Below are 24,698 nucleotides of genomic sequence, written 5' to 3'. Positions count from 1 at the left end.
ACCCTACATTTTCAGACCTAATTTGCATATTTCAGCTAATTTGCATATGAAGATGAGCGTAAAAGAATTGGCGACTCATTTTATTCGATTCAGCATACTTCAAAGCATATAATTAAAAAAAAAAAAAAAAATGATCACGAAATTCCCACGGGATGACATAAGCCACCGGACTACATGTCGCGCTAGCTTATCCTACTCTAGGCCTAGACTTGCTAGGATGGTATAGGCCTAGACTAGCTAGGATAGGCCTAGCCTTGAAGGGACGAAGGTCCCAATAAAAAACAACGTCGCGCCTTGATAGTTAACATTGTCTATTTTTAACATCACAATAATTCATTATTAGACCTATAGCTGTTTTTTGAATTGTACTCCACAAATCTCAGCCGATACCACGTTCAACGTCTCGTATTTATTGTCGTGACGTCATGGCTCGCTGGCTCACACTTGTGATGTCTCGCACTTGTGATCAAATAACACACTGGCTTGCACTTTGGCAACACTCTTTGGCAGTCGACTCGCCCCTAGAAAACCCGCCCTTGGAAACTTGCCCCATAAAAAAATGTACACTTTCTAGATCATGCAGTCTTCAAAATAAAAATTGTAACCTGTAGTAATCAACTACATTTTCCACATACATAGAAATTTTAGAAACTTTATTAAAAAAACCTAAACCATAATTCACCACTATAGACACTTTTGACAAAAATGAAAAATTACGACTTTGGGCCCATTATAGACAATGGGTCCTGTCTCATATTATTTGTTATATTTTTATTATTCATTATTTTCACTTGACTCGCATAAATAATTTTGTTCGAAGAACATTTATATGCAGCACTTCACTTGCAATTTGCAATTTCTAGTTCAATCGCTAGTTGTGAGCGCTCATTCAGCAATCTAAAAAGCTCATCCTGCCATATCTCCCAGGGAGCCATTAGTATTGAGCGATGAAGCAGACAACATTAACTGTGATCATGCACGCAAAATGCAGTTGCGAGTTTAAACAATCTACAAGACTCCTGTAAGATACATTTAGAGAAAAAGAATACGAAGCTGCAGCCTACCGTAATGATATAAATGCAACAGTCTTGCATTATTAGGATAAACTAGCATATACCCGTGCTCCGCACAGTGTTGAATGAGTCGGGAATGGTGGTGATCATGTACATCGTTGTCGATGTTGATTACCATTTTATGTCATTATTTTTCTGAAGGGCATCTTTGTAGTTAATGGTTTGAGTGTCTTTGCTGCACACTGTAGTCCTTGTGAGGAATTATTGTGCAGTGTGATCAAGGGTGGATCCAGAATGTTTCAGACGGGTGGGGGGAGGGGGGAACGCACATCAGTTTCCGGACGGATAATTGAATATGCGAATAACTCATATATTATTGCATTGAAATTTTAAAACAATTAGTGACAAAAAGGACCGGGAGCCCTTCCCAGTGAGGTCCCTCTTCACCTACTGGATCTTCAGTGAAAGTACAGAAATATTATACAGTAGCCTAGTTGGGCATGAGGTGTTGTCTTGAATCAAGGTGGATACATGTAAGGCTTATCCGAACTACTGACATTCAAAAGAAACCCGTAAACATTGTCCCGAAGTGTTTACGTAAATTCAATGTATTGATTGGTAAGCTGGCTTGACCCTATCTGTTTTAAAGCACTATCCAAATCGACCCGGATTCGAGAGAGAGAGGATAGACCCTAGGTATGCTAACTACACCTGTCTCAGATCATTTCGGCCGCCAGATTTTAAACAATAGAAAGTATGGCGCGCCAATACAGTTCAGTTGTTAGTGTGGTTGTTGCAGGATGCGGAAGCGTAGGCAAATAATAATCTGGCCGTTTTATATTTAACTTTCCGTCTGTGTATGACATAGGCCTACATACATATTTGTATGCACTAGGCACACTCATTTGAATGATAGTACTCTTAGACGACAAGAATACGACAACAATGGTGTCTTTTCATCTGTTTTGTTTCTTTTGTAAGGCTTTCTTCATTCATGTTTTCATATGTAAATAGGTTATGATGCATTTTGGTAGTTAGTTCCACAGTGTTAACATAATTAAAAGTAACAGTTTTTATTTTAATAATTGTTGTTGGTCCTTATGCACTGATTGTAGTAAAATTTTCACACATTGTACAATAAAACTTAATATAACACCATGTATCTTTTATATCTTGTTTTATTGGTAAACAGTGTAGTAATGAGATGGTTAAATTTGAAAATCACGTTGTACATAAAACATATCGGAGATTCATATAATATATAGGCCTAAAGAAGAAATATGCAATTATTTTTGGAGATTTCAAGGCAGCGGTGGGCGTAAAAATTAAAACACCGCGGCGGTCAAGATACAGATTTTTGATTATTTAAAAATGGGGAAAGAGGGAGGTAAGGACCTTTTCCTTACAGCTTTTAAATATTAAGAAAATTGTATCTCACTAACCGCTTTCGATTTTTCGTCGAATATGCTTTTTTTGTGCCTTAGAAAAATTAGTTCTACAACATTATATAAAAAAAAAAAAAAAAAAATCCTCCTAAGGAGCCTGGTATATACCCTATATACGGATTTTAATTACATTTTGATATACTGTATTTAATTATTTTTTTTCTGGTCGTCACATATCATTTATTTGCAAAAATAACAGGAGCTACTTAAGGGTCTATATGGCAGGATTGCCTAATTTGCGGAAGAATGCTTGCCATCGAAGGGCTCTCTCGGTCTATCGGCGAGGATTAAAGAACTGCTCAAAAATAGTAAATTATTACAGTATTTATTATGAAATTGGATATAAAGTAGTGAAATCATTAAAAAAAGTCTATAAATAGTTACATGAAATTCGACTGCTAAAAAGATTAAATGGAATTAAACTATACAGGAGGCCGCTACCTGTATTATACAATACCATACTCGAGCGAATAAGCGCCCCGTTTGAATAAGCGCCCCTCTCGAATAACCACTCCTCCTAACGTGAAAATTTCCTTAAGCGCCCAGTTTGAATAAGCGCCCCCTTATAAGATTTTCTTTTTAGCAAATCAATCAACCCTGGGACTGTGGTTGTTGGCATGATTTGAGCTGTAGAGTGGAAACACATTCTTCTTCGGTCTCTTGGATAGATGAGAGTTCCGATTCCTGGACAGACAGTGTATTTCCAACTTCACTCTTTTTACATATTTGCCTAGTCTATCTATGCCTAGTCCTACTCCTCTTTTTCTTTTTCCGACCTTTAGCACATTCTCATCTGAGTTTTCAAAAAAGAAATACAAAGATCCTGCCATCCTGCTAATCTCAATCGGCTGATGGCCAACAAGCAACCACTACCCACCACCACTAATTGCATCTGCTATTTTGTTGTTATGTAAATATTCACGCATTCTTGTCATGAGCCATGTTCTCTGTACGATTATCTTTTCTAACCACCAATTCGTAATGTCCTTATATAATCTTTCTTCATTCAAAAAGTGCCTCTTGAATTTAATAATTTCCCATAAGAACCCCTCGATTTTCATCTATTTCCATAAGCGCCCCTCAATTTCCACTCTGATTTCATAAGCGCCCTGTTTAAATAAGCGCCCCGTTTAAATAAGCGCGACTCAAAAAGTGCAAAAAATATATTTTAAGTGCCCGGGCGCTTATTCGCGCGAGTACGGTATTATACACAGGAACGCACATCACGTTAGACCATTCTCAATGTCGCAACTCTTTTTATCTATTATGGCTCTGCTGCAACAGCCGGCTGAACACTGCCCTCTATCAGGTAGTTACGTAACATTTTGCCATTACCGGTGGTTCCGGCCGTGGACGAAAGGAATCATGGAATCATCTAACCGTAGAGAGGCGTAGCTTATTAGTTCTGGAAAAGACGAAAATTGTTTGCCTGTCCCCATCATATGTTCAGAGAGGTAAATATTGTTAAATTTGTGTGTGTGTTTTGATTATCGCAAACTTAGGCCTCCTCTAGGCCTAGGCTCTAAACGGAGTGCAGTGTGATGATTGATGGGTATCCCGTTAATTTGGTACCTGGCTGGCCTAGGCCTACCCGCAATCCTAATTAAGTAGCACTAGAGTACAGTAAGTAGTAGAGTAGTAGGCCTAGCCTCTAAGCAAATTCCTAAACTCCTCTGGGCTCCTTAAGCCTAACTTCACTCCACCCTAGCCTAGTTGCTACTTATCCTAGGACCAGTGGCGGCTCCAGTAGGATATCATTTATGGGGAGGTGGGTGCTAAGGACAGATGTCCGACTGCGGTGGGTGGGGGAGGGGGGGATCAAGTATTTATGGGTGGGTGTAACTATAGCGCGCAGTGTTATCTGAGGCCGTAGCCAGGAGTAGGAGTGGGAGGGTGTCCCCTCCTCGCAAAACCACATTTTTTGTTTTAAATTGGGACTTCTAGATGGACGGAAATTGCTGGGATGGAAAAAGTCTAGGCCTATTTTTTTTTTTTTTTTTTTGGTGCGACTGCCCGACGAGCTTTGGCCGATGGTGGGGCTTGACCAGACCGATGGGAGCCCCCCCCCCCCACCACCACTGGCACCGCCACTGCCTTTGTGTATTGAACTCTAGTCTATACGTTATATTTCTTTGGTTTATTGTAATTAAATAACTTAATTTTCAGTTTCTTTCACCTGTTTTATATCTTATCTTTATCATAAGTTCTATATATATATCCGAACCATTTTATAAAATAAAATAGAAACATAACCATAATCATGTTATTAGAAACATTTCTTATACACACAACATATTGGAATTTATCAATTGATTTCTCTCAAAACAAGGGTAAAATCATCACAATAATTAAAACAGTAAAGAAATGTGTATTGTCTTATTTTGTACTAATTTTATCATATTCATTATAATCTACAGTACTTGTTTAGGCAGTGGCCAGGTGTATGATGAATGGATATGGCAGTACGATGAATGGATATGAACGATAGGCCTACAGTGTACCATATCCCAATCAATCGGTGCACTGCCATGCATTTTGAGTGCAGCCGCTTTGACTCATGGTTGCTTCAACCATACTTTGGGGCAGGGGCATCAGACAGATGAAGATTCCTTTTGACCATGATCTTGTCAAACCAAAAATAATTTCAATTCTAAAACGTACAGTCCACCAGTCGCTTCCCTGTGTCTGACACAGTTTAAATCTGGAAACTGAATAATTACTTGACAATGAAAAGTGTTAGAACATAGTCCTGCTTCCTTTTCTAGGTTGAATGTTTCTATCAAGACAAATTGGCTTTCAACTGACACATTTCATCCTCTCAAATCGTTTAATTACAAAATCATATAAACTACGCAGTATGTCTGGTATAATCAGCGACATGGAGAATCTGGATGTAGCCAGTATGAGAAAGGCCTACAAGAGTGAACATGAGGCATTTCTTGAGAGTCATTTGACCAGTAAGGACCCTATTCAACAGTTTGACACCTGGTTTAAAGAAGCCTGCAAGAATGACAAGATTGGAGAAGCTAATGCTATGACAATTGCTACAGCATCCAAGTAAGATGTGGAACATTCCCCTTTTTACTGCCAGAAATGCAATGTTTGTCCTAGACTCCCTCCACACTAGAAGCACGTTAAATTTAATGCAGTAGGAATTTCTTGGTTTCTCAACCTCAGGGTTGGGGTTTTAATCCCTCCCTGTACATTTCAATTGACGTTAACAAGCCATTAAATAGCACAAGTCAACATTAAATAACATTTAAGTGAATACAGTATTTGAGATGCTATTAAAATGTTTAGTTGCTTAATTTAATTTTAGATTTTATTGGAACAATTTACTGTATAATACTGCATATTTGCATGTTTATGTACTGATCTTTGTTTTGTGTAAACTAGAGAGGGCAGACCTTCAGCCAGGATGGTGCTACTGAAAGGCTACAGCAGAGAGGGCTTCAAATTTTTCACTAACTTCAAAAGCCGGAAAGGACAGGAACTTGTAAGCTTGGGAAAGTTGATTTGTAAGAATTTGGTAGGCTTTAATGACATGCTATCTGTTTTGTAAATATTATGTTGTATTCTGCTGTAAGGGTCACCCTTTAAAAATATGGTTTAAAAAAAAATTAAAATTAAATAAAAACATATCGTCATTGCGGACTTATAAAATCCGCATACGCCTTATAACTAAAAGAAAATGCATACTTTTGGAGTCCATACTGAGCTCAAATAATACGCAATGAAAATATAACGTGTTTAAAGCAAACCAGCCTTATTTTCTTACTGTTTTTTGAGAGGGTGACAAGATGGTATTTTGAAAAACCTATTATTGAGTACCTGATGTTTTAATGTTAATTACATCTTTGTAAAAGGACAAAAGGAATGGGAAAAAAATACTGGAAAACAGTACAAAGCAAAATAGGCTGATAGATATAATAGAGTTATCTTTTATCTGGAATTGTGTAACTGTAAATAATACAATGTAACCATTTGTATTTTCAGACTGAGAATCCATTTGCCTGTCTAGTTTTTTATTGGGAACCTCTAAACAAACAGGTATAGTAGGTTGTGTTAATGATAAATTTAGATGACCTCCAGCTCATTATGATAAAAACATAAAATTTATACTGCATATTACATGTCTTCATTGGAGACGATTCCATGAAGAACCGTAATGCGACAAGCAGTGGTGGCGCCAGCAGGGAGCATTTGACCCTCCGTTGGACAGGCCTGGACCCCCTGTCGTCCGGTGAACGACTAGGTCGAAAAATATTTTAAAAAATAATAATTAGCCTATCCAAATAACATTATTTTGACTGCCAATCCCTAATATTTGAACCAAACTCTGCCAGTGAACCCTAAAAGGGAGTTTTTACTCCAGGCTGTTGACCAAGGCTTCGCTGACCCCCCTGTCGGTGCACGCACAATTGATTGTTTTTCATGACAATCTGCTCTGTTTATTATTGACAAACAGCAGGCATCATCGCATTGCCATGTGCTCACGAAGGGTGGAGGTGGATTCGTTGGCTGACGGTCATACAGCGCAGTGTGTATTCGGCTTTCGATTTTAATTTTGAGACCAAAACCACATGCTGCACCAACCCCTCTATCCAATATTGTAGGTAGTTTAAGCAAAACATGTTAATTTTTGTTTGATTGTAGGTTCGCATCGATGGTCAAGTAAAACGACTCTCTGAAGAGGAGTCAACACAGTATTTTAACTCGCGACCAAGATCAAGTCAAATAGGCTCAATAGTTAGCAATCAAAGTCAGCCGATACCCAGTAGACATGTAAGCATTACAATAATATACACATTCTTATTTGCATGGTGTAGATGTTAATAACTTGGGATGTGTAGGTGTTACAAAGTGCTTTACTTTGTGTCTCTTTTTCTCTACTGATAATTTGTTTGGTTACAATTTTTATTTTTGTTGAAACAATATCATTGGAAATGAACTTTACTAAAGGTTTCATCAGCGCCTATAGTCATGGTTGAATGACCAGCTAGATGCTCTTCTGGTCACTGGTAGTAAGAAAAACCACAATTCATTGGGAAGAAAAAAAATATGCATTTTCTACATATTAGTAGCGTATCTATCTATAAAATTGATTAAATAAGCTTCTGAAACCCCTAAATTCGTCCCGGGACCACTTTCGAGACATTTTGCCTCCACCCCCCTTAAATTTTACCTTGTCCTTCACTTCCATTCCCCCAGATTTCAGATGCAGGCACCACCACTGGTGTAGAATCAACTACAATGTGTCTTATCTGCCTGATTTTTTTTTCAGGGGAGGATATATAGTGATTCCAGAGCAAATTGAGTTTTGGCAAGGCCAAAGCAATCGACTACATGACAGGTTCATCTTTAGAAGACTTAAAGAAAATGAAACTGTTGATAATGTGCTTTTACACAAAGGTGAAAACAACTGGGTTTATGAACGCCAAGCTCCGTAATGTTCTGGAAATATCTTGCCAGCAGTGGATCTAAGAGGAGAGGGGGAACAATCCTTGAATATTGTGGCTCACTGCAAGTCAAAAAGACAAAAGAATGTAATTTTCGGTGTACTTTGAGATCTGGCACTGAAGCCACTGGTTTTTAAAAATTCCAAACACCGTTTTTCCCTTTTTGTTTTCTTGCCAGCCTTAAGTGTGTGATTCTCTGCATTTTAGTCTGGAATACAGTAATTGCCTCATCACTTTTTGGTGACTAACTTATGCAATGTTGGGGGATATTACCCAATAAGAATAACGATTCAAAAATCTTATATACTTGAAGCAATTATATATTTTAAGGTATACATATTGCCTGTGTGGGATCAGCACATCAGTTGCATTTCCCACTTTCAACAATGAACATTTGAATCTCTCAGCATTTGCTCTTTGACCTTGTGCAAGGCACTTTTCCTGTGTTTGTCTCTCTTTACCCAGGAATAGGAATTAGTACCATTGGATGTACAGTATTTGTCTCTGCACCATCCTGGCAGCATTAACTAGGTAGACTTCCAAGGAAGCTGGGAAGGTTGTACACTGTGCCGGAATATGGATTCAATGACCAGGGGTAATAAACCTCGCAAGAGCTCTGAGACTTGGGCGTGTAAAATGATATATAAATTGAAAAGATTATAACTCTATTAATAAAGTTAATCTTATTTATTTATTATTGTTGTTGTTAATACTGTACTTACTGTTATCATTATGATTATCATGTATGGTTCAAGGTGGCTCTGTCCTCATTGAATAGTAATTGTGCTAGTGGTTTGTTTGGTACTTTGAACGCATATTGAACACCTATATGAGTGTGATACAGTGGCGGTGGGAGGATTTCCCCAATGGTACTGGGGGTCTGACAATTTCAAACTAGTGGTTTCTAAGGGATGAAGTCCTTGTGGGCAGGGGAGGCACCAGTGGAGGGACCAGGGCCCCCGTCGGGAAGAGCCTGCACCCTGCTGGTGCCTAGGAAAACCAGGTAAATTTGGGCCGTCTTTTCAGTTCCAGATGTTTTAGCACATATTATGCTTAACATAAATCATTTTTTATGGTCTGTCAATTAATTGTCAATGGGAGATTGGCTTAAAACACCCCCTCCCGGCAACAGCACTGGGTGTTTAACTCATGAACTTAGAGTACTGTGTAACACTACCATTCAAATAAGGACCCAGAAGAGACATGGTAATCATAAAATCTGTGATATTTTAAATTTTATACCTCTTTTCCCTATGTATTTCTGCACCAGGCAATGCTGCTTTTCAGTATCAAACATGAATAGTCTGTAATTAATTAGCCTGTTGAATTATGTATGTATTATAATTGTCAGTAGAATGCTGGTCCATACAGTGATTTACTGTATAGTTGTTAAAATACGTAGACAATACAATAATAGTAATAATAGAGTAAAAATTTATTGTGATATTTCATCAATTTATTTGATGGCGTAGCTTATATCTATACAAATGAAATACTGTAGTATACCTACCCATATGAAAAGTAGACAACTGTAATTAAAACTGACCAGTAACTCAGGAGCAGCACCACTGGGAGGCCAAAGGGCATAGGAAGCCAGTCATTTCATTGGTTAAAAGCATTTTTACAGTCTTGAGAGTGCCATTTTTAGGTATCTAGAGATACAAATTGTTCACCTTAGCCCTAACCATGGTGACACTGAGGTGGGCGTGCACCCCCGGACCCTTTTCAGGAACCTGTAGTGCCGCCACTGAAACTGACTACACTTTAAAAATGTATTATTAAGAGTAAGCAGATACAATTGTAATTATAAAATAAAAATCAAGCAAATGACAATACAGTATAGTAACAATTATTTATGTTTCATATAGTTATAATACAGTATTTAAATAAAGGATCAGTGCGAAACAAGATATGTTGTATTCATCATTTTTCCATGTGCATTGTCATAAAATACTGCATTTATTCCAGCAGCGGCGCTACGGGGGGGGGAGGTCTGCTACTGGAAAACATATTGCTCCCCCTAAATGTTACCCTCCCGCTAAATGTTACCTTCCCCCAGATTTCAGACGCTGGCTCCACCACTGATCATTCCATTAGAATGACGTGTTATTCCAGTAACATTCCATCACAGAGCTTTCTCTATATCCAAGATGCTTTGTCTACCAACAGTGTGCTGTAATTCAAGATTCTATTGAGCGATTGAACTCCAGTTTTAATATTTCTCTTTGTAAACCTGTTTAAAAAAAGGGAAATTAGTTGTTAAAATACAAGACTTTTTTCTATCCAGTCATTAAAATCATTACAAATAAAATAAATAATAATAATAATAAAATATTTAAAATACTATTACCATCTTTATTCTGCCAACAGGATTTTATATTAAATATTCCATTTTTGTTGACAAAATCCTCAAAAATCCTTGTCCCACCACCAACTCCAAAATAGTGGGTTTTAGCTGCAACATATCTACTGCAAGTCAAGGAGAACTAATAATATTGTGAAAGTTGAAAGTCCAATACTGTTATTAGCTGTAGGCATAGATAGTTATAAGGCAAAACAAAATAAAACCAATAAACATGTATACATTAAATACTAACAAAATAAGTATGTAAGTATTGTCAAAAGCTACAAATGTTGTAAACAAAATTGAAAAAAAAGTATTTTATATATCCACTCCACTAAACAATTACTTTTAGAACTCTGGAGGGCTTTTTTCATTTTTTGCAAATCCAAGGGGGCTAATTAGCAAAAAAAAAGGTAATTTTTGGTGATTTTTAACTATTTGACTGATTTTTCTGGGGAGGGGGAACGGGTGTGCGCACCCCCTAGATACACCACTGCTTCTTAGTGTACTTTATCCACACCTGAAATACCAAAAATGTGAATTTGTATGGGTTATTATCATCCCTATCAAAAATTAACATACATTGGCCATCAGGTCTATTCCATTGGGGTCCAAAGAGATTAATTATATTGCATACCTGTAGAATTGAGCATAATATACGAGACTAAATATGGTAACAATTATTTAAATTAATGTAAATTATTCACTTAAATTTGCTATTCTATTTTTTATTTGTTCTTTATCTAGTTATCAAAAATACTATGCTTGTTTGGAAAATATTGTATCCAAGATGAATTATTAAGAACTATGATTAAAAGGATACACACATCCAGAGGGTTTCAGTGAAGCTTGTAGTAGTGTATGCAGCCTGTCATAGTAGTTCACATTATAAATTGTTTCTGACGTCAAAATTACATCATACCTGTAAAAGAATGTGCAACTCATAAGTATTTGGTTATCAGTGTCATCTGTGACAGACCTTGTTGTTCTTATCTCTGACCTAATTGATCCTGTATATTTCACTCATTGTTTGAAGATTTTGATGGTGTCAAACAACTGGTATTAACTAAAATTGACTTAAATCAAATAATACTGTATATGTTCATGTACATTATATAAAATACTAGATATGATAGCAAATAAAGTGATGTCATACTTGTTTTGAATACCATTGGTCATTAGAACACTAGTCATGTCTGACCAATCGCCTGCAAAGTAGCGACAGGTATGGCCCAGTTTCTTTTCGTCATCTTTTTTCTTTACTTGTTGGTTCATAATAACATTTGGTACTGTCAATCGTTCAAGTACTTCAGTATTCTATTTAAAAAAAAAATATTTTGAAACACATATTTATAGTAGAACTGTAATTTTAAAATGATGTACAATGAATATAATTCATTCACATTGTGATCACACCCTGATCTTCATGAAATATTTCTATATTGAATTTGGAGCCTTCATCAGCTTTATATGGCCATCCTTACAGCTCTTCATCATTCTTCCCCTATGTAGCACATACCATGTCATGTACCGAAAACCTCATAATTATTTATAAATGTTGTAAAGTATGTATAACCTAGCATTGTATAATAATTTTATAAATACGCTACCTCTGCATTTAAGTAATGAGGGGAACATTTATACTGTACTTAAAACAAAATAACTATATATTTATGTAACCTAAAGGTATATGGTGGTCATATTTCAAATTATGTGTAAACCTTTATTTCAGATGTTTACATTGACAGTAATGTACAGAAATCAAAAACATTAAGAAAGCTAACAAAAACAAAGAAATTGCCATAAAAGACAATAAAAACAAGTTTTAGAATCAAAGCTTTGTAACTTACATAATCTTGGAAATGTACCACAGCACCTTTCACCATGAGGTATACACCTGGGATTCCAGCACCACAACCCAACTCCAGTACATCAAGTTTACTCCATAATGTGCTCTCATGGGCTAGGTAATTGGCTAGATCTAAGCAGCATTCCCAGACCTTAAGTCCACCTTCAACATCAAATATCACTGCATCTGTTATTGTTATTGTTTGTACTAAACAAAATACTAAAAGAAACTTGTTTCATTTCTCTTCTTTTATACAATATTTCTTTTAAAGTAATATATCCTCTTAAGTTTTATGTTTTTTTCAGATTAGTTGGCTGGGTAATAAGTTTAATGTTTGCCATTCTTTCTATTTGTATATATTTGAAGTTTTATAATATAAATACAGAATGGAATTGATGATACAAACATATTAAAAATAACAATTATCAACATATTAGCAAAACTACTCACAAAAATATAAACAATTGGTTGAACTGTCACCCTGACACTTCCACGATTTTTGTCCCTGCATTGTGCGCAAAGCGTTGTGCCAAGGCGTGCCATTTCAGGGGGGGGGGGGACACATTGCACATTGTTCACATCTAAGCCGGACACTCACTGCGTCCTAGAACGGTCATACGACCGTTACACGACAAATCCACATCTGCTTCCAGCAAGCGATAAACGATGCAATGCCGCCTGATGATTGTCAGTGGCAATCTGAACGGATCTTCATTGAAAAGACGATCCGTTGGGTCCGCGTCTTCGCATGCGTTCTTCATCGCGTCGCCGTTGCACGCAGTGAGTAACCGGCTTAACGTACTGCGTTGTCACGCATAGTTCCTACTTTCTTCCCGCATGAACACGCATTGGCATGACGATTTCACGTATGGGTGAAGTTGTTGTGGCAACTTTGGTCACGCTTTGTCCCGCTTGGCAGCATGCTATGTATATAGCGTAGGTTTTCTTCGACTCGCTGTGGATGATACAACATGCTGAATTCCAGAAACACTGTTATTGCAGAGCAGAGTAAGTGTTTATATCTGGTAACTACTGCAGGACTATTACTTCTGCAAGAGCAGGAGAAAAGGCAGCAAGAGCATTCTTCATTGACACGCACTGTTGGCAGTGTTTGTGCCGAGTTCGTGCAGTGTTCATGCATGGTTCACGCATATAGCACGAACATTGATGAGTGGCAAATTTTTGAACATTTTAAAATTTTCTCTACGACGTGGCACGCACCCCCGCACACATGAGTCAACAAATCTTACCTTCATATAACCCCCGCACACATGAGTCAACAAATCTTACCTTCATATACACCACTAATTAAATCATAATGGTTTGAAACAGCAGTTACAAAATGATCTGTTTTGTTGTCTTCATCATGGTGCTCTAAATGCTCGATCTTAACTTCTGCTTCAATTCCAGTAGAATTGATATAATTTATTTTAACATTACCAACTGATATGACATCAATATCGTCTGGGTTTATCTGAAAAAGTAATAATTAGTTATATTTTGCGGAAGTCATGAACATTTTGCAATTTTTGTGGCAGTTTGTCCCAATTGGTTCATTATGTTACAATAAAAAATTCTTTTTTGTTAATATTTAATTGGGGAGCAGGTCAAAACGGCCAAAAACCAAAAAGGCAATGACCAAAACGGCAATAACCAAAACGGCAATGATAAGCACCAAAACGGCAACAGACCAAAACGGCAATGACAACTGCCAAAACGGCAAAGGAGCAAAAATCAATGCTAAGTATGAAGCGCCACCGGGCGCTGGCAGCAGTTTATAATTTTCTGAATCAAGTTTTTTTTTTTTTTTTTTTTTTTTTTAAACACATCCATGACTAGGCCTATATTATTTTTTTTAACACATCCATGACTAGGCCTATATTATTTTTAAAAGTGTTATTTATTATTATTATTATTTTTTCTTTCCCTGCCCGTTTTTAACTTTCATGGCATAATATTGTTTAGACTAATTTTATCTGTATTTTAAGGTTTTAATTATTTAAATGTTTACTGCTTCTATATTGTGATTTTGGTTTATTGCTGTTTTGACTTAGGCCTATTGCTATTTTGGTCTTGCCGTTTTGACTTATTGCCGCTCTGGTTTTAATTGTACTGTACTGTACTGGGAAAGCCCATGATGAAGGTGCTTCAATCTTAATTTAAAAACTTTGTCCAAATTACAAATAAAAATTGTGCTAAATACTGTACACACACAGATACTATCAAAATAAATAAAATTACATTTTACTCAAATCAAATATTTTTATTTCTATACAATTAAAGTACAGGTACAAACAATATACAGTAAGAAATGCAGAAATTGAAAGATATTTGTATTGAAGATTCAAATCATACTTTATCTTCAACAGCAGGAAGGTCTACAATGAGTTCCTGTGCTTTTACAACTGAATCTTCTTTCTGACTTGATGCAACTTTCTCTACTACTAGATTTGTACCTGAAAAAAAAATATATATACAGTACATTACAAACTAATTTAAATAACATGCAAACAAAATATTTTTTCATTTTATTACAAATTATACAGCCTTATAACGTGGTCAGAATATATTCGCCTACCCAACCTGAAGAGTCAATTCTTTAGAGGTCCTAGGCCGCGCTGGCCTAGGACTAGCTTAGCTAGCTATCAGACTATCTACAGGCTAAAGCTACGTTAAGGAGTTTATGGATACATATAAATACTGAATACACTGTATATACCAAATATATGCTCCAATTTATCGTTTGCATTTTCAGAAGTATTTTCGGGTTCTAAATTCTTATCTTTGACGGCAAAATCGAACCGAAATTCTGCCATCATTACTAGATCTACGTCCACATGAACACATGTCAACAAGTACGCTCTGTTTACGTTTTACGTTATCTATTCACCCAAAATTATATTTAACCGTTTAAATATTATGTGATGCAAATAAAGGCAGAGCTGCCGTATAAATATCTGTTAAAAACTTGTTGAACCTTCTAGATTATTTTATTTTTGTAGAGGGTGGAAATATAATGTAATTACAAATAATCATATGTATCGGATTCTAGACTAACTATTAAGCTATATGTATATCAATTAAATACAAGTATTATATTATATATATGGTCGTTTATCAAATATATTACTATGTAACGGCTATTGTATAATAATCTTAACTATTTCCTACCCTAAGTACAAATCGAGTATCCTTCAGCCATTCAAAATGTCGGCATCCTTAAATGCGCTGTATGGGTACAAGTCTATAGCTGTATCTGATGATTTATCTGTAGCTGTAGGATCTGAGAAGATTCTAAACTTCTTTGTACGTAATAACAACAAGTGTTTATTCATCCTTCAAATATTATGTGTGTATAAAAACTTCTACTAGGCCTAGGCCCTTCACCAACTCTTCTACTCTCCCTTCGTCGGCCTCCTCTTACTTATTATTAGTTTAGTCTAGGCCTATAGACCCAGCCCGGCCTTGGCCAACAACTCGGCCTTGATATGATAGCCTAGGCCTAGGTTGGCCAAGGTCTAGGCCCAACCCAAACAACTCAAAGTGTAATGAATATGCCTCAATTAAAATTTGAACGTAATTATTTTTGCTTAATATATGTGGCAAAGACAAGCCAAACCAGTCAGTCGTCGCAAATCATGTCTCTTAATCGCCAAAACATGCTTAAATGTTAAAATTTTGGAAATCTATTTTATTGCACTAAACTATCCTTATACATACATCATGCTATGTTGTTATTTTTCAAATTTACCGTTAACCATTTTAACGATTTGTTGATGGTTTCTGCCTGAGAAATGTCCGAAATCATATACTTTGAATGCTGATTTCTCAAGTATTGTTCACAGCAGTACTTCATAATAACAAAAAGTTCAAAAAATATTACTAGAGCCAGAGGCCTACCTAGGCTAGACCTAAATACTAATAGCTATTTATTTATTATCAGAATTATTAAAGTAAATTGTTATTTTGTCATTTATAATACTGATATTCCACCAGAGTAAAAAAACATTACCATTAGCTAGGTCTAGCTTTGTCTTTGATTTACCTTGATCTTGAAGCTGAAGATGGATGAATTATTGACTTATACAGTAACAAAAAGCTATCTGAATTCAAATGTTTAAATGAACGATGAATAATTCCCAATTTCTTATTCGCCATAGAAGTTACTGTACGTGTGAGACGTGAGACCGGAAATTCAACTTATTAGCTATAACCAAGATTACAGTTATTATTATTTATTTTTTTTATTTCGTAGTTAAGATTACCGACTGTTAATAACTCTTCTCATTTTCTGTTTTGCACCATGGGCATCTTTGATGGATACTGGCAGATTATAAATGTACACTATTATTAAAATTATCTAACATCTTTAGCCATGTTTGATCACCTCACCCTCTGCAAAGTCATCCCATAGTTACCAACCTGAGAGATTTGAAATGCGTGACTATCCCAGCCGGGCTGGGGGTGGGGGTGGGGGGTTGGTCCGGTTTCAGTTACATAATCCAAGATGATACTAAGTGTGTGGTTGGCAGGGTTGTTTTGTTTGGGATTGATTCTTGGGACAAACAGATTGAACAGGTGTGCTCACGTGCCTCTCAACGTATTGGTGTAATTCGAAGAATTAGATACTTTCTTCCTCTTAAAACTATTAAGCTGCTTGCCAATACTCTTGTTATGCCACTGTTTGATTATTGTAGCATTATTTGGTCAAACTGCAATGGTGTTAAATCTAACTCTATACAAGTTCTTCAGAATATGCTTGCTAGAGTGGTGTTACATGCCGACATTATGACTCCAGTAAAGGTTTTGATGGATACAATGGATTGGAAAATGATTAAAGATAAATGGGATAAACATATTTTAATATGACATTTAAATCCCTAAAATGTATAACTCCTGAATACATTTCTTCTAAATTTAAATTTACTAATGCTGTCCATTCCAAAAATACACGAAATCAATCTTCAAATACTCTAATCATCCCAATCTGGAACAATATGCAAGGAAAAAGAACTTACCTTTACAAGGCATGTAAATTATGGAATGAGCTCCCATTAGATATCCACTGCAAATTTGACACCCTTACTTTAAGAATATTTAAGAATTGTATTTAGTTACCTCCTTTCTTGACTCTTATATATTTATTTGTTATTTATTTTGTGTTGTGTCTGGACCTCTTGGGAGACCAGTACTTATGTATTGAAAGGGTACTTACAGAATAAAAAAGATTTGATTTGATTTGATTCTCAAATGAATTAATGAAAACCCTCTAATGACTCAAGTTCTGATTTTATATTTTTAATAAAAGCAATATCTTCTAATTTTAAATACATTTTCCCCTTAATTTGTGATAATTCTTTATCTCACATAGACTTGCGCTAAATGCGAGACAAATTTAAGATCATGCATGTGTTTCTGCAAAATGTGTTTTTCATCCAAATCCCGAAAAGGCTATCACAAAATTGAAGACAATTAACAAATAACTACTGTTTCAAGTACTCTTTGGGACCTCAGACACTCAAACTCTCTCTACCGCATACTGTACCTACTGTAACTTCAGCTTCAAAGGAAGGTAGAAATTTATTGTTTCTTTTTAATTTCTCTTTCTTAATTTACTTTACTTTGTGTTGTAAATGATACTATGGTTTAATATATCATACAGTTCATCCAGACTGTATAGTAAAGGCCTGCGCAGTGAATATAAATCCTCCATGCAAAAATCATGCCTAAAATATCTGTCTGTGCATTTCGGAAAGTAAGGACCAATTTCCGTCCAAATCCAGATTTTGTCGAAAATTAGACTTTTACTTTAAAATTATGATTCTGCGTGCCTGTTTTTGTAGCAATTTTCTGTTCAAATTTAAGCTGGTTTTTGAAGCATTGTCCACACAATTATAACACTTTACAGTATGGTTCATTTAGTGCCACCACCAGCCCAATGTGAACCCCCACTACCTCACTACCTGGAGTTGTTGGGTAGTAAGGTGCTAAACAAGCATCCTTATCCATTCTAGTGTGAAGGAAATTCTGATTCAATTTTTCCTGTTTTCAGAAATTCAGTGAGGTAAATATTCACCAATCTTGTGAAGTACATCTATACTGCAGGTCTAGTAAAGTATAATATAATATAATTACCTATTATGTTTTTTAGAGGTTGACCTGCAAGACTGCATACACCAGTGGAACATTTGTTTTGAATAAAAGTGTGTTAGAATATGACGATAAGCACTATTACCCTGATGTTGGGGTGCCAGACCACAGACTTACTTCTGAGATCAAAAGTCAGTTCTTTAGCAAATGTGGTAAGTCAATTACATGAAAATAACTGAAAGGATACAATAAGACCTTCCTGTAGTATACCCATATAATAAGGGACACCTCTATGGGAATAATCTTATTTCTAATAGGAAGGCGACAATATTTTGTCAGTATAAGGGGAGTGAAATTAGTATAGAAAAGATATAAATATGTAATTCAACAAAACTACCAACCTCTATTCTGAGGTAAATGCTACTAAGACGATGCTTACATTTTGTACCCTTGCCAGCCTTTATTTTAAAGGATGATTTCCATGGTTCCTACAGTGTTAATTGGTGAAGAGTTTTCCTTCAAACATCTAAGTTAAAGATAATAACTTTATGCAAATTAAGCATGTAATACTCTATTTATTGTTGAAGTTTATTTAAGCTACTGTATAACACCGACATTAATAGTTGTTTCACATTCCATTCTGAAATAGATGCAGGAGCTACTTTCCATATAGATGGCACAATTGGAAGTCCTACAGGATCATTATCACAAGTGCTTGTACATTCACTTCCCAGGTCGCTTTGCTGGTCACCCAAGGGCTGTTCTGCTACAGGGGGGTATGTTTAATTTTTACATTGCCATGGTTTATTGTAAGTATTACATGCTTATTACATGCTATTCTGATTAAGCTCAAACATTAAAATATATAGGCTACAATTGATATGTAGGGTACAGTACTGTATGAATGAATCTTCTTCAGTTTCAGTATCTGTTTAAAGTAAAGTAAAGTTCACTGTATGTTTATTAAATCGCATTAAACACAAGATGAGGAGTGATGAAATTTAACCAGGAACCAGTTGATTCCACGGTTCAAAACACAACCCGTGGTTACCACCAGTCTAGCCAAATGAACTCTGTGCTGCTCATAACCAATACTGTTGCCTACACCTGCCAATTCTCACGCATAATGCGTGAGTCTCACGCATGAGCATCGTTTACGCCTCATGTCTAAAAACAAACATTTTATATAGATAAAATGTATGGACCGATTATACTCTAAAATTCATAAAAATAATGTGAATTTGTCATTAAAATATGAATACAAGCCATAGAATTTATTCTAATGAAGCTTTATCAACCGATGACTGTGTGATGACTTTTGTCTCGCACATTGGATGCCAGCAAAGTTGGCAGTTATAAACTAGAAGATTTACATCTTTTTGCTTAGTCAGACTATTTATATTATCACATTCAAACATATTCCTTGATGTCAAGTCCCAACTGAGGGACTCTTTTGGGTCCTCAACGTAATTGTAAACATCTGACCATAGTGGCTTCCCCTCACTGGATAATCAACAGCAAAAGCTTGGGGTTTCAACAAGTTATATTTTTTAATTGTGTCTGTGTTTGTTTGAATGCTGTCTACTTTTTCTCATGTATTTTCAGTTGTATTTTGGCATTTCTGAGGACTGACCATAGGTTGACCTTGTATGCAGAAAAAAGAATCAGTAATTGGGTCCAGGTAACGTACAGCATATGCAGTTGTCATTAAAACTAATACTGTATTTTCTTTCAATCAAGTAATTAATGTACCAATCAAACCAATAAATCAACCAAATAATATGTTCATCAACCAATCATTTAATCAACCAACTAGTGATTTAATCAGGTAAACAATTCATGAATGATTTATTAATCAACAATCAAGTGATCAATTATTCAACCAGTATTTTAATCAATCAGTCAGTTGGTACATCAGTCAATCAGTAAGTATGTCAATCAATCAATGTGTCAGTCAATCAATCACCCAACCAGTCAGTCAATCAATCAATTAATTGACTGATCAAATTAATAAATTAACCAATAATTTACCAACCAATCAACTGGCATACACCAATCAGTCAACCAGTTAATAAATCAATCAATCAACAAATCAATCAGTCATTCAATCAATCAATCAATCAGTTGTCAGATTATAATGACTATTAAAGGTAAGTTCCAATGTTGACACTCTTTATATTTGTTGGATACATAGCACTAGAAAACAAAGATTTTGCTTGAGAGCAAACATTGACACCAGGTTCTTTATATCATGGGTTCGATCCCAACTTGAATCACTTGCAGTTGTTTTCTGAAGTGCTTCAAATGTGTTGAGTGTGCAGTGCATTAAATTGTTATATAGAAAAAAAAATCTTTATTTGATAACCACAAACCTTTATTTACTTTACAGTATATTAATTGTTATTCTAATAGCATAATATAAAATTCCACAACCAACGTAAATTACTGTAGAATAACAATTGTTTTCGTAGGTGGCAGATGTTTCCTCCCTCTTACACAAGTATGTTAAAAGCAAAAGGTACAAGATTACACCAGATGCTGGCGAAAGTAGCAGTAATATTGTAAAGATGGCTATTAATAGATTTGCTATGTTCTCTGTTGAAGGTAAGTCATAGTTTTGTTCTCATATGTTATATTTATGCAGTTATTTATTTTATTTCCATCAAAAAAATGTCATTGGTAAATTACAGTATTCTACATTATTGTCATAATAATATAATGTTTGACTTGTGAAAGTAGTTTTAATTATTCATAACATTTCACCATTTTTTAGATTCAGATTTAGATTATGCAGGTCATCTATTGTCATAAGAAGTAAATTGGAATTTTAGAAAAGTACAACTACCTTAAGTTTTTATTTATATGCATGATATTTTACTGCTTTTTAGTACTTAATGAAATTTCATCTATTTATATTATGCATAGAATTTGAGCGCTTCATCTTTTGTAGATATGGCTTGGTCGGGAATTTATAAGGAACCAGATGGAACACAAGGTGCAGCCTACATAGTGCTAGCTACATATTCTAGACATGGTCTGATTATCTTCTGGAAGTGTTCACTACCCTTCCTATCAGAGTAAGCTCAATATTAGACAGGAATATTATTACTTTAAGTAGAAAATAATGTGTTTCCCAAGCATTCAGGGTCTGTCATAAACATGTTTTAAACTATTGGCCTAATTCTGGGTTCATGGCTAACCACTCACTTCTTGCTTTTTGGCTTTGTAAAATATGACAACCATTGAACTAAGTAACATGGTAAAATATCAAATTGTTTACTGTAAAGTTTGAAAAGTGCCATTTTCATACATATTTTCATATATTTCGGCCTATTCCTGATAGAGAATTCTGGTCTTTTTAAACTCCTTTTTGTCTGCCTATTAGACTAATATATTACTTTAATAATGAATGAGTCAAAATAACTTGAACAACAGATATCAATTAATATTAGTATGAAGTTTAATTATAATTGTATATACAATAATATAGTGAAATTATTTATATTTTTGTTCATTTATTTATGCATGATTATATAGACAGTTATTGTCATCCAAGATAAAATAATCAGATCACCCATTCCTAGTACAGTTAAACTTGCCTATACAGTAGTCGACTTTGCCTAACTCGAATAATTCTAAGTTGTACTTATTTTACATGCCAAATTGTTGTGTTTTCTATTAATTAACAATCCGTAAGTCATATTTTATCTAAGTCAAACAATTTTTCAATGGTATTTTGGATTTGACTTAGGCAAGTTCAACTGTATTACAGAATCTACAGATTACAGACACAACCCTGTCAGCTATCATACTTTCCTCGCGTATCCACCTTCCATTGTCCCACTAGTTACTATTGTGAACATTTTGATCCTTCAGAGGCAATATATCAATCTGTGGTGTTGTAGAGAGTGGAATAGATTGGCCTTCATCCATCAAATGGGAGCAATACTCAACAACATTTGAGAACAGTTTACTTGCCATTGGAAACACAGAAGGACAGGTTAAGATTTGGAATTTAAAAATTGACCATACAGAGGTATCTGATTCTCAAGTAACATTAGTGGCAGAGTTGGAATTGTGGGAGAAAGACCTGATCCCTGTTTCTTGTTTTTACTGGGCCACCGTTAATGGCAATCAAGAAGGCCTACAGGTAATGTAAATATTTATGATTTAACCCTAAAATGAATAAGAATTTTGAATGCCTAACAAATATTGTAATCAAAAATTAATTTACATAATATTTATCACAAAATGTGATATCGCTGATGCAAACAAGCTTTGCCCCTACCACCCAATTACATTGATAGATAATTTGTGGAATCCTCTTACATAATTTGTTTACAACTGATGTCAAATACAGTACACAGAACAACAATATAAGTTTCAAAATATAATTTCTTTGTTTTTGCAGAGACAGACTTGTCATAGATTAATCGTTGGTAAAGGCCAACACATCTTGGTGTTTGATTTGTATATGGATGAAAACAGCTCCCTTAAGGTGAAACGGCAAGGCCATACTCATGCTCTGCACTCAACACCAATTACTGGTAATTTTGTGGAACTTTTATTACTTCAATATTTATATAGTATTTAATCCCTCCCCTCCACATCTCTTCCAGGCCAGTTTCTTCATGCATTCACAAATACTTTGTTTCTACACCTACTGTCATTTCTTATCTCATTTATTCCCAAAAGTTTGATAAACTTCACCACTTGTTTTTTTAAACTTCTTACAATATTCAACATTTTAAACTCAATATCAATCAAGTCAATCTACTCTCTCTTCCTTAATTTTCCTTTGCCTGGGCTTTGCTAGGCATCACATATTAAAAGAATGGAAAAAGAAAAACTCTGATACTGGTAATGCTGTATCTTGTAGTAAGTTTGAGAAATGGAATAATAAAAGTAATGAAATGCACTTACAACAAATAATAAATAGCACAACTATAACCTTGTCTACACCCTCTGATTCAGGTCTTAGTTTCATACCAAATAAACATAGCAGCCATTAGCCAGAAAACGCCTCCAGAGTCACCAATATGGAGCCGGCAATTACATAGAGCCAGTCCTCAACCAGCTTTTTCTGTAAATGTAACAAGACATTAGATTCATGTCATTCAATGTACATTTTATTCATTTTTTCTGAGTTTAATGTTCACTTTATGTGGTGTTTTTCACAATTAATAGAAGTCTTAAAGCATTTTACTTTATTTATGCGGCCATTAGATATATAAACAGACAGATATGTAAGATATAAGTTCAATATATTCTACTCAGCTGTAAATTCATCGTAGAGATCAATACAACATTCACATGATGTAAAGCAGTGCCTATTTTTATAAGCAGACACCAATTCTTCATGTCATGTCTGTGTATGGTAGAAAGCTGTGCTATGTTTTGTAGTGAAATGCTACCGCTTAAGTCTTGCCTTTGATTATTGTAGAGAAATAGTTTATAAGGTGTGACTGGCCTGTGACTCATAATTTTACATTCTCATCCACAATTCTGCCAGACTGTAGGCCTTTTATACTACTTTCTGTTGCATTTGTTTGGTCTGTGCACAACTCCAGATCTTTGCCTGGGAAGTCATAAACACTACTGCCCATATTTCCGACTAGCAATATCAATCATGTATCTGGATAACTGGCACCTTCCCGCTACCTCACGATATCAATTTATCCAGACAACATTCACAAAATAGACTAAACAAATCAGCAGTGATGTTGAGTAAATTTACCTGAATAATTGCCCTCCCACTTCTCTCGTCAATATTGGCTATAAACTCGGGTGAAACACACAGGACATCTATAGACAAGACATGAGATTCCATTTTCATTATATTCAAGGGAAAGTGCCACAAGATAACTGGAGAATGTTATTCTTTATTTTATATAAAATAATAGCCTTGCACAATACTTCATACCAGCACTAAAAGTAGACCTTGAATTGTGGGATTGCAAATTGTACCTACAAAAATGTGCCATGAAATTTAATTTTCTACATTGATATCATTTTTGCTCATTAAAGGTCTAAGTGCCCATGGAGATACAATCACAGTTATTAGCGAGACACACATGAAACAAAAGATACTTATTAAACAAGAATCTGGGTCGTTCCTCCTCGTCCCAACTGTTGTTGAAGCGCCCCGAATAAGGAATAATTACAGTCACGGTACATCCATGTCGCCTAATGGCGCCATCTCTGCTGAATTAAGCACGTAAGTATACATTACATTTTGAAGATGTTTATCTTTATTTTCTTTTGTTTTACCAATCACATATAGTACTATTTATTAATGCAACATTACAAGGTACTACTTTGTGTTGGTCAGTGGTAAGAGTTTTTATTTTATATGGTCACTTTGAATGTATTATTAGACAAAGACATTCATTCAATTCATTTTGCCTGTCTTTACCCAGGAATGTGAAATGGGCACATGGTAGAACATGAACAATTTGGAATGATACTTGTTGGGTACTCTGAGTAATAGCAAAGATT

At 35.3% G+C, this 24,698-nt stretch overlaps 3 protein-coding genes across 5 annotated transcripts in view; 2 read left to right on the top strand and 1 right to left on the bottom strand.

The window, feature by feature from the left end:
* Positions 1–3,775: 3,775 nt before the first annotated feature.
* Positions 3,776–7,309, top strand: LOC117106802 (pyridoxine-5'-phosphate oxidase-like). Of its 2 annotated transcripts, none has more exons than XM_033248264.1 (5): positions 3,776–3,912; positions 5,224–5,515; positions 5,855–5,954; positions 6,455–6,508; positions 7,115–7,309. In XM_033248264.1, exons 2-5 carry the CDS (start codon positions 5,229–5,231, stop codon positions 7,292–7,294), a joined length of 621 nt encoding a protein of 206 aa, XP_033104155.1. In that variant the 5' UTR covers positions 3,776–3,912; positions 5,224–5,228; the 3' UTR covers positions 7,295–7,309. The 2 variants fall into 2 exon arrangements, with proteins under 2 accessions (XP_033104155.1, XP_033104154.1); XM_033248263.1 differs by having other exon boundaries at positions 5,855–5,987.
* Positions 7,310–7,903: 594 nt separating this feature from the next.
* LOC117106801 (histidine protein methyltransferase 1 homolog) lies at positions 7,904–14,990 on the bottom strand. Its single transcript, XM_033248262.1, has 8 exons — positions 14,830–14,990; positions 14,466–14,566; positions 13,401–13,584; positions 12,112–12,272; positions 11,418–11,578; positions 11,085–11,183; positions 10,268–10,383; positions 7,904–10,150 (listed from the first exon to the last, which is right to left on the bottom strand). Exons 1-8 carry the CDS (start codon positions 14,927–14,929, stop codon positions 10,098–10,100), a joined length of 975 nt encoding a protein of 324 aa, XP_033104153.1. The 5' UTR covers positions 14,930–14,990; the 3' UTR covers positions 7,904–10,097.
* A 292-nt stretch (positions 14,991–15,282) lies between these two features.
* LOC117106812 (general transcription factor 3C polypeptide 4-like) overlaps positions 15,283–24,698 on the top strand; it is a 25,993-nt gene continuing 16,577 nt past the window's right edge. The window contains exons 1-9 of one of the 2 annotated variants that reach the window (XM_033248276.1): positions 15,283–15,416; positions 18,262–18,412; positions 18,850–18,976; positions 19,806–19,881; positions 20,672–20,804; positions 21,151–21,277; positions 22,077–22,350; positions 22,612–22,747; positions 24,228–24,417. In XM_033248276.1, the coding sequence (XP_033104167.1) occupies positions 15,318–15,416; positions 18,262–18,412; positions 18,850–18,976; positions 19,806–19,881; positions 20,672–20,804; positions 21,151–21,277; positions 22,077–22,350; positions 22,612–22,747; positions 24,228–24,417 (1,313 nt within the window). In that variant the 5' untranslated portion in view covers positions 15,283–15,317. The remainder of the gene's footprint in view (positions 15,417–18,261; positions 18,413–18,849; positions 18,977–19,805; positions 19,882–20,671; positions 20,805–21,150; positions 21,278–22,076; positions 22,351–22,611; positions 22,748–24,227; positions 24,418–24,698) is intronic. The other variant, XM_033248275.1, reaches the window with a different exon arrangement.

This window comes from Anneissia japonica, unplaced genomic scaffold (assembly GCF_011630105.1).
Source record: "Anneissia japonica isolate Jap-2015-1 unplaced genomic scaffold, ASM1163010v1 scaffold2471_len1564793_cov202, whole genome shotgun sequence".
Classification (NCBI taxonomy): Eukaryota; Metazoa; Echinodermata; class Crinoidea; order Comatulida; family Comatulidae; genus Anneissia; species Anneissia japonica.
Note: the sequence above shows the minus strand (reverse complement) of the source record. Positions and strands in the feature narration are given on the sequence as shown.